Below are 11,254 nucleotides of genomic sequence, written 5' to 3' on the forward strand. Positions count from 1 at the left end.
GTAGCTTGTGGAAGATCCATACGCAGCCACAACACTTGGCATGCCAGGGGGCTTTATCTCTCTCACAGGCAAGCCATAACTTGTCATCATTGAAGGCAATATCAATGCAGTGATATATCAAGATGAGATTCTGGAGCAAATCCCGTATCTTCACAATCTGGAACGTTACATAACGCCATCCTCTGTGATGACAACATCACAGAGTAAACATCCAATCCACTAACTAAGCAACTCAAAACAAGGGTTGAATACCAACCATTTGCCATTTTGGAAAATTGTTTGGGGGTGCAACCCACACGTTTAGCAGTGTTGCTCATTCCACGAACGCCTGGTCCTAACAAGCTGTACCTCGTTGTAAAGGTGACCAATCAACAATTAAGAATCAGACCAGTCTGAAGCGAGTGGTGCAACAGCACCCCCTATTGGTACTCTAAACATCGGGACATAGGGACATAGTCACATAGGTTGGGACATGGGGACAAAGCTGTTCCTTGGAGTGGTTGCACCACTCAAAAAGATATAAAATACAATACCAATTGGTATTATTGAAGTGGCGAAATAATGGAATTCCGAACTGTTTGTGCCGAGTTTATATTCGATCCATCCAGGAAGGAACACATGTTCTTCTTTTTCCCCTCCTTTTCCTTACCTGAAAAGTAACTGTTTTGGACATACAAGGTTTCCACCCGACATCAACTAAATGAGCAGCAGAAGCTGTGCTGCGTTGCGTTCCGTTCTGACACGTATCTGACAGCCCCGGCCTCCTCCTCCGAGGGGAGAGAGAGGGTGGTAGTGGGGAGGAGAGACGGGTCATGGGCTTTGATCATTGAAGCAAACTGCAGTTAGGCCTACAGCTTGTCACTTGTGTTACTTTACTTGAGTATTTAGATGTCTGGATACTTTTTTCATACTTCTACTCCACACAGAGAAATCCGTGCCTTTCTCCATTGGCTGCCCCCAAAGTATATTTTGATGCCAATGCTTTAGTACTTCAGGACTTTTTTGTTTTAATGAGGTAAAATATGTTGAATGCAGGGCTTCCACCAACTGGGGATGTGTGGTGGGGTTTTAAGCACTCTGCAGTCATAGTCTTTTCAGCTTGTCAGAACCGCTGCTCCATGCCTATAGTGGTGGAAAGTAATTACTGTATTTAAGCATACTTTGTGGGTACTTTTACTTGTGTATTTCAATTACATGTTTTACTTATTTCTACTCCACTACATCTCAGATATGAATATTGACCTTTTTATTCTGTGACGTTATTTGAAAACTTGATATTACATTTTGATTATTATTGATACAAGCTCACAATGTGTCTTGTAGGTTTTTGAGAGATTTTGACGAATCTGAAATGGGACGTTCTGCATAATGACAAATTTTTAGTGTTGGTACTTCAGTACATGCACTGAAGTAAAATGTAGTGAAATAGAATTGGAGCTGAGCTGTTAGGGGTTTTGATCAGTGAAGCGCTCTGCGCGGCTCTAGTCCTCTCAGCTTGTCAGAAGCGCTGCACCGTGGCCTACTTGAAGGAACTGGGAGCGAACGGTGGCCTAAATTGGTTCCTGTCGGCTGTAAGAGGCTGTTGTTCCGATCCATGTGGGACCCGCTGGCTGGCTGGCTCGCTCGCTCGGTGTCTACCTGGCTGGATGGAGGGCTCGGGTGCAGGGTGGTCGTGTATTTATTTTGTGAATGAAATATCATTTTTTTAACCCATCATATTAGTGCTGCAACTTATCTTAAATGCATTTTCTTTGATAATTAGTTTTTAGTTTTATATTCAATTCTAATCTCTCTCTCTCTCTCCCTCGCCTCTGTGAAATGAGAAGTGAAAAGTGATGAGGGAGGGTATTCACGTCCCCACCACCCCTCAGGGTAGCTTATTTTTCCGTGGAAAAATTGCAAGCCCTTCAAAATCCTCATGCAGCCTACATTGAAAGCAGACCTATTGAGGGAGTGGCCACAGGTTTTTACAAGAGCACACACACAATTCACCTTTAGCAAAGCCCTCTACCACTTAAGACACTCCCATTTGGACACTATATCATGGATTTTACACATTAAATACTGGTTCATTTTTGGAACTAGACCTTCAAAATCTCTTCCAAATCTGTCAACAAGGCCTGCCATATGCACTGGAAAAATATGCGTGATATTGTTTTTTTTAAACAATGTTTTATCATATAGGAAAACTATTGGTGGAGAGGTTTGTCTAACCCATATTATGCTTAGCTGTGATTGGACCATAGCAGTTTGGGGAGGGGCTTAGCTATAGGTCAATTCCCTTGTTGGCTCTGGGTTCAAATAATAAGCCTATCTCACAGAATTTCCCCGCCCCCCTAAATACGCCCCCTTTCGGGGTTAGTGGTGATAGCGTGACGTCACTCCATAGACGCTCCATGTTAACAGAGGTAATTTAAGAAGTCTACAACTTTTGTTTTCTCAAGGTAAGGTTTGTTCTATCTGTTCGACCTGATTTACCATCTTGTTTGCTTCATAATAATATTGGTCTGTCACATTTTTACATTAGAAAATGTACTTAGATTCTCCAGAGAAAAAAACGTGTAAATGCTCATGTTAAAGACACCACTATTTACCGGAAGTGGGCGTGGAAAACGGGCTGTGAGATAGGCCTATTGACGCTGTTGAGCAGAAACCTTTTTATCTCCATATGTCAACGTTTTAGTTTTCTTCTTCATACTACAGTGTCACACAAGTAGCAAACGTAGCTGATCTACAAGTTCAGTAGTGTGTCGTGATGTGACGCGTTCTGAGCTTGTAGATCGGCTATGTTCACCACTACAGTATTTCAAATGTACTTTAACTGGGTTTGTTCCCTGCACACTGACATACTGGACTGTAGGGCTGGGTGATATGACATTAAAGTGAAAAGCAATCTTTTCAGCAAGTATACTCTCTATAAACTATATCGAGTAAGATGCCCTAAGGACGTGTGCATGCATCCGCCTGGGTGATGGCAGATGGGAGACTGCTGGGTGAGTGCTGGTGCTTTGGCATGGGGGGTCAGATCAACATTTGGAATGAATTCTGTACTGGCCATATATGGAGCGTGTCTTGAGTGTACAGGGTTTAATGAGGTCAGATCAACAAGAGTTGCTGGCCGGCTCCATATATGCAGATCTAGGTGATGATCCAGTCTTCCCCATGTATGGTTATCCAGGGTTAGATTAGGTCAGTGTTGTGATCTTCATATGGCCATATATGATGGCGATTTCATATTATATGTTGATCTTCCCCACCTGTTCTTCCTCTTCGATGTCTCCCTTTTGAGTGATACCTACCATTCAAACTCTAGACGGGCCCGCCCCAAAGTTTAGCGCAGCCGCGCCCGGCAGCCGGCAAAAACTAGAGTTCTCAACAGGCCCGAAAATTAAGGCCCGACCCTACCTCGGTCCTAACTGGGACCCAAATGGGCTGGCCCTAGGCCCCGCCTGGCCTTACAAATTAGCACACATTTTACGCCCTACCCGGCCCGAAAACGTCAATAACAAAAATAAAATATATGGGCATCCCCAGACTTGTTGTTTCAGTGTGCTTTATGAACTAGAATTGCACAGGGCCAGTGTGAAAAAAATATATTGTAAAAAATGTATGTTGTAATGAGTGACCAAAGCTGCATACTGATGATGTCACTGGTACTGTAGGCAGGTTTTCTGTTTCTGTCCACACAGCTCTCCTCTGAGACGCAGAGTGCATGAGCAAACGCAGGCTATCTGTGCCATCTTATTATGAGCATTAGTATCGAACATTATGGAAACTATTCTATGATCTCAAATCACGTGATTGTTATAATTGTGACATGCCTAGAGAAGAAGTCTGTAGCTGTGTAAAAGTGCAAAAATGTCTAGTTATGTATTTGGTACATACCGGCTCTAATACAGTGATATTTTCAGTAGAATCGACACTGAGCTCCATTTTTCAGTATATCTTCTCTGTCGGGTGGAAACCTCATGTGTCAAACTGTTACTTTTCATTTCGAGCTTGCAGATCTATTCCTTTTGATGCTTCTGTGTGATGCTGTTCAAGTACAGTAGGCTGTTAATTTACGAAAACAGAGTAAAAAAAAAGAGACAGCGACCATATCCAGTGTAAATTTAAGCATCTCTCCAGGGTATCTTACTGAACATTTGCACCCAGGTGCACCGTTGTGGAGTGATTGTGTTCAGAGTGATATGCTGGCACAGGTGGGACTGATTGCAAGTGTGCTGACACACACAGCGCTGCAGGCCGGCTAATGAGTCCATCCTGACCCCCCCACCTCCACTTCCAACCACTCATTCTCTTCTGTCTTTGATGTTGCTTTTTACCCCTTTTTCTCCACATTTTAGTCGTTATGCCAATTAATTCCTCCGCACACACATTTTCTGTGTTGTTACTGCTGTTGTATCCTACTGACTCACCTGCCATTGGGTAGCCCACACCGGGAGGACATACTGTTGTATCCTACTGACTCACCTGCCAGTGAGGAGACCCCACCGTGAGGACATACTGTTGTATCCTACTGACTCACCTGCCAGTGAGGAGCCCCCACCGGGAGGACGTACAGTCTTGGGCAGCTGTGGCTCAGGAGGTAGAGCAGGTCATCCAATGATCCCTGGGTCGGCGGTTCGAATCCCGGCTCCTCCTGTCCACATATCGAAGTGTCCTTGGGCAAGACACTGAACCCTACACCCTCCAATGAGTCGGTCGGTGTGAGCTTGCCACCATTGGTGTGTTAATGTGGGAAGTGAGGACGCTGGCGTCGACTGTTCGCCGCTTCACCTCCCAATGTATGAATGAATGAACCATTGTAAAGCGCTTTGAGCACTTGGAAAAGCGCTATAAAAATGCAATTCATTATTTGAGCCTTCGTCCTAACTCAACACGCCCAACACTCCCTGCTGACAGGCTCCTCCCCCTGCCGACAGGAGTACCTGCAGTGACAAATAACACCCTCCCGGCTTCACTCCCCTTGAACACGGGCCAATTGTGTTTTAATAGATGCTCGACCAAGCCGGATTCACCACAGTCCTCCCCCTGCCCACAGGAGAACCTACAGTGACAAATAACACCCTCCCGGCTCCCGGCTTCCCTCCCCTTGAACACGGGCCAATTGTGTTTGAATAGATGCTCGACCAAGCCGGATTCACCACGGTCGATTCTTTTGTAGGATGAGCAATGGCACCAGCTGAGTATGTGGGTCGCGTTCCATGAATAATGTGACAAATCTCCACCAATGCCAAACAGCTTATTGTTATACGCAGTCATTGTTGTTCTTCAGCTTACTCCATAGAGCACCGAAGTCTTGGCGTAATTTGCACACCTGTGTCACGTTTCCCCCATTCTGAATTCCCATAAAAACTGTGTTCCAAACGTAAATAAAATGATCCTGGTGCGGTTTGACTCGTATGTGGTTATGACGCATCAACTGACGGCGAGAAGGTGCTAGTGTTACTGCCGTCGAATTAGTCCAATTTTCGCCAGAAACGGACTGTATCAAATCATGAGTCATGAGTGACTGACTGACTCGTAAACCAGGGGTTCTCAACCCGTGGGTCACGACCCCTCTGGGGGGTCGCACCCGTGTGAAGTGAGTGGTGCAACTCTGTGTGGGGGTTCCCGGAGGGGGAATAGCAGGGATACCATTGATTAAATAGCAGGGTTACGCAGTAGAACTGTTAAAAGTAATGTCGCTTTTACTTGATTACTTGACTAGCAAGAAGGCACTTTTCATGTAGGGCACGTCTAGAAATACAAAAAGAAACGTGAAATATAATTTATTAAATCACATTAAATTATTACTAAAAATGGTATTCACGTTATATATAAAATTAAAGTTTAAGTTATGTGTCTCTAATGTGTCTCACACACAAGCATACATGCGCGCACACACACACACGCACACAGTCACACACAGAGGAGAAAACTAGTGCAAAGTTTCATAACAGCCAACAAGTAAATTATTAATGGCCTGGCATTGACACAAAACGTCTGAAAATCGGTCAAAAATGTCTTGTTTTTGTTTTATGTATTATTTAACACACCGTACAGTATGCGTAGGCACTTCCAAGCATGTAATGCTCGACAGTGGAGCTTAAAATGTTTAGAACTTTGACCTACAATATTATTGCTGTCAGGCAGAAACTGAAATCTCTCTCTCTCTCTCTCTCTCTCTCTCAGGCTCATAATGGCACAAGCTCTTAGATCAGTGGCCCTCAAAGTGCGGTCTGGGGTCCGCACTTCTAGGGTCCCCAGAAGTCCAGGGGCTATATTAATTAACCCATTCAGGCCTGACCTCAAAATTAAAAAAAAATCTTCTAAATCCTCCAGTTTTCTGAAATATTTTCACGATTTTTCAAAAATAGCAGACCTACAAGCTCGTAGCGCGCCACTCGGTGGCGCGCTATGAGCTTGTAGATCTGCTATTTTTCAATAGCAAAATTATAACATAATGTTTAAAACACCAAAAGGGGTTCCTGCCCAAAATGGGTTAACAGATTGATTAATATACTTTAACCCTATAATAACCATATTGGCTATCTACAGCTCACAAGCTTGTACATCTGCTTATTTCAAAACATCTTAAAACAACAACACAAATCATGTAGGGGCCTATAGGGGGGGTCCCTTCCCATTCACAATATTTTCCGTGGCCAAATACATGTTAATTCGGGGGGGGGGGGGGGGGGGGTTGACATGAAACGGTTTTAGAATCACTGCCTTATGGTGTCTTAGTTTGCGAAGATACAATAACAGAAAATGCATCTGTCTTTCATCAACCATCAGTTGAGAGTTAATTAGACCGGGATGCTATCGAGCAATTAAAATCATTAAATGAAGCATGTGAAGCTGCAAATGGAGGGAAATGGTGAATTCTGTCTTTGATGTGATGGGGACAAACTCTTCTCAAAACTCAAACATATGTCTGGGTAAAATCTACAAATGGACGACAGACTGCACTCAACACTGTGGTGTTATTTTATGTTGATGTCCCACTGAAAATGTAGTGATGTGGATTTAGTTAAGCTACCTTGCAGCAACAGGAAAAGCTGAAATAATGAAACTGGGACAAATTTTACAGAATTATTATGGCTTTCAAGTATTTAAAAGCGTGGAGAAAACATTTTTGTCAGATGTGTTTCTTGGTGCTGTCGAAAGCACTTCTAGATGTGTGTGTGTTTGCACCTAAATTTGCAAGAAAATTAGGTGTTAGACATAGCAAAGGCCCAACTGATGAATAAGTGATTCAACTTCTAACTGATTAAAATTCTCTTCTCTTCTTTACTTCCAACTGTCATTTCCCCTTTATTTTTCTAACTCGCACACCGACCCATTATATTATATCCAGACAAGTGAACGGCCCTTAAATCTAACCTGTGTACAGCTTTATAAGCTTTATTCAGTGCTACAGTAAAACCAAAATGTGAGCGAGAGAGAGAACAAATAGAGAGAAGGCGGAGAGAAAAAGAGAGAAGACAAATCAAAAAAAATGACAGATAAGCAAGAGACAGACGGATGCTTTAAAGCACAGTAACCTTTCAAACAGGAATGCATGAAATATCAGTGTCAATATGAGTGAAATATTTTAAACCAAATTTAGACAACCTGCAGACAAGTCTGCAGACAATTCAACCCAATTAAACAACTTTACTAGCCAATCGATGTGATTTGATTCAAATTACATCACTCTCTCGAGTCTCGACACGACGCCATGTCGACAGTTCAGGAACTCTTGCAATTGGGAGAATTCCATTAACCGAATTAATTGGCATGAGCTATATTAGATCAGTGAGTGGTTCCACGTGTCTGTTGGGGGTTAATTGCGCTGGCCTGACGCATAGAGTTGCACCTGCTACAAATCTAATGTTGGTGAGGTTTTAGGATTCAGCTGGTTCTCAAAGTGCGGTCCAGGGACCTCCAGGGGTCCTTGAGGGGGTTCCAAGGGGTCCCCAGCTACATTTGTTAATACAGCATCACAATTATTTTAACCACTTTATCCATATTGTATACTTTAAAAAAGAAAATAGCAGGTGTACAAGCTCACATTGTGTCACTTCGTACTTCGCACATCTGACTATTTTTGAAAAATCTGTTTGAAAGACTTTTAATAATTTAGAATTTCTTAACACAAATCTTCTCTTCTGGGGGTCCCACCTATTTAGATGGATGTCCGTGGTCAAATGTGTATATATACATTTGGAGGTACTTACTGTATTCCATTGGCTAACCGTCTTTTATCACAACAGTTCACAAATATTTCTGCTGTGTTGTGTTGTATTTCTCCCAGTAGGCATGGGAGTTTTTCGTAGTTGGGTCATGTTTTCAAATTCACTTTGGATATGTAATCGGCAGGTGGTTAGAAAGTGTAGCTCTGTTTCCACCACATTTTGTGTGCAGTGGGTGTACAGTATGCTGCATAGTCTGCCTTCCCTTGGGAGCTAGGTCTGTCAGTCTTTCTCTATAGCGAGGATGTGTTCACTGAGTCCGTTTCTAGTCTAGGCTTCCCTTCGTTTTGGGTCAATCACAGTGCTCAGGTATTCCGCAGCTGCCAATAATATTCTCTATTCAGGGCTAAAATGGGATTCAAATTTGCTTGTTTTTTTTGGGGTCGTCTCTTCCCAGTATGTCAGGTGGCTTTCTTTTTGTTTTCTTTAATCTGGTTTAGTCCAGTGGGGCCTCTGTCTGGTGGCTGCGCTTGGTGTCTGTGAGTTTGTGAGTTTGTGTTTGAGTCCCTGAACCAGCTGGCTATAAAGGGAGCATCTCTGTGGCTGTTCTCTATGGACGAGGGCTTTGTTGTGGAGCCTGTCTGGGTTGCTTTCTTTGAGGTGGTTATCAAATTTAAATTCTCCCTTCTTAACTTTGATGATGAGAGGGTATCGTCCTACTTCTGCTCTGCACGAATTCTTTGTTGTTTTCCGCCGGGTGCTGCGGAAGATGGATTTGCAGAGTTATTATGCGATATATCACTCACCTAACACCCAACCAAAGAAGTGAGGAACTCAAAGTGGGCAAGGTGAGGCACAGTTGTTTACAACGTGCTGTGTTGTCAGCTTGTAGATCTGCCATTTTTCACTAGTTTGGGTAAACGTCTAATTTCTCTTTTGGGACTCGAGCTAAAAGGTTCTAGGTCAGTTGTTCCCAAACTTCTTCGTGTCAAGGACCCCCAAATTTACACTAATTACCCCGTGGACCCTCATTTGAAGAGATTATTTTTACAGCAGTGATTCCCAACCCGCTTAATTTCAAGGGCCCCCAGTTTGACATGCATTAGTCTACGGACCCCCCGTTTAATGGCATTTCTATCTCTGGGACCCCCAATTTATATTGTGAAATCACTGTTAGTTTAACACTGAGAGTGTACAAATGGAATAATGGGTCCATTTGGTTCCATTTGCATACTCTCAGAGTTACAGATCCATGGGTCCATTTGGTTCCATTTGTATACTCTCAGAGTTACAGATCCATGGGTCCATTTGGTTCCATTTGTATACTCTCAGAGTTACAGATCTATGGGTCCATTTGGTTCCATTTGTATACTCTCAGAGTTACAGATCCATGGGTCCATTTGGTTCCTAATTATCCATCATAGCTGGGGCACCCCCTGGAACTCTCTGAAGGACCCCTGAGGGTCCCCGGACCCCACTTTTGGAACCACTGTTCTAGATGACACGTTTGGAATTCATAGGCACCATTTTAAACCTGCTGTTCCCTATGGGGCTTACTTTTAAACTGTGTGTGTGGTGTGTGTTCTGTGTGTGTGTGTAGGACCTACGCGCTGAGGAGGGTGCGTGATGCGTTTCGGGCCAACAGCACGGTAGAGGACCCTCACACTGTCGACACACTGCTGCAGGAGGGGTACAAGACCCTGGCCCTCATCCAGAGACAGGTAGGCCCACACACACACACACACACACACACACACACACACACACACACACACATCATACTGACAGTACTTGTGACAACATCAACATTTTAAGACAGTGATTTTCTTTTATACTTTTTTGTTGTTGTTTTTTTTTACATTTTTAGCCACGAGATTCAGGCCTACTCAGCCACACCGTCGATCCGACCGATATGGGGTCCGCACGTAACTCTGACGGAGCATTGCGCTGCTCCCGTGCTTGCGGTTATGGTTAGGTTAGGGTTTGAGGTAGGTTGTCGTTTGTCGGACCAATGACTAGTCTGAACTAAAGTACTGCACCCGACCGCTATGCCCATATATGTATATATCTCTGTAACTTTCTTTCATTCAAAAGTCTTACGAGGACAGTGAAAACATAGCATTCAAAGAATGGAAATATAACTACAGTACCATCGGTGTTCCCCTACCCGGTTTCAGTGATACAAAGCCTTTGCTTACATACATACAGTATGTGGGACTAGTGTCAGTCAGATACAGCTGGGCCAGGTTTATCACTGGTGGGCCGATTGTGGCCCGCGGGCCGCCTGTTGCCTACCCCTGCTCTACTCTACTCTCTACACTCCCATTACTGCGCTATCACAGTGCTAATTAACCAGCTGTTTGGTCACTTTGTTCGGATCGTGCACCACTCTCCTGTCAGCCAATCCCACGAGAGCGTGATGAGCAGGGTATTCTCTCTCTCTCTCTCTCTCTCTCTCTCTCTCGTATCATTCTCTCTCTCTTTTCTAATCTTCTCCCCTCATCACTTGGCCCGTTTGGCTATCTGTCCGTCTGTCCATCCTTTCTTTCAATTGCTCATAGGAGCCAAAACGGTGTTGGCAAGCTGTGTGCGTGTGTGTGTGTGTGTGTGTGTGCCTGTGTGCGAGCGGCATGAAACGATATATCGGTATTAATCCTGACGATTATCGTCGTGAATCCTGGCGATATTAATCGATTTATTTATTTTTAGGGGGGCTAGTAAATTATGGTGGGTGTGATATGAAATGTGAACTTTAATCATATTCCATCATATTCAAGTGCTTTTGGAGAGAAATGAGACTCCATGCAGTCACTTCCAGTAGTAGAGGCCTGCAGAGGGGAGCTGTGTGTGACTGTGCCCAGGTGATGGTCCTTGATGCTGATTCATTTATCAAGGAAGGCAGTTATATTGTTTTTGCACTGTCAAATAGGTCTACATCTATCCTAAGATGACATCAAAGAAAGCTTTTTTTACATGTTAACTCGAGCTAGGTTCTAAACAAGAAAGCATGTTTACAATTGTAGCACAGAAATTAAATAATTTTACATGAAAAGTAATGCTACTTTTGCAATGTAGTTAAATAAAAATTGTGA

The 11,254-nt window shown here is 43.5% G+C and overlaps 1 protein-coding gene across 1 annotated transcript in view; it reads left to right on the top strand.

Moving 5' to 3' along the window:
- Nucleotides 1–11,254, top strand: part of lyrm4b (LYR motif containing 4) — a 40,108-nt gene that overhangs the window by 6,174 nt on the left and 22,680 nt on the right. Inside the window, exon 2 of the mRNA XM_079489463.1 lies at nucleotides 9,763–9,883. Coding sequence (XP_079345589.1) covers nucleotides 9,763–9,883 — 121 coding nt within the window. The remainder of the gene's footprint in view (nucleotides 1–9,762; nucleotides 9,884–11,254) is intronic.

The sequence above is a fragment of the Electrona antarctica genome, assembly GCF_951216825.1.
Source record: "Electrona antarctica genome assembly, chromosome: 20".
In the NCBI taxonomy this organism is placed as follows: Eukaryota; Metazoa; Chordata; class Actinopteri; order Myctophiformes; family Myctophidae; genus Electrona; species Electrona antarctica.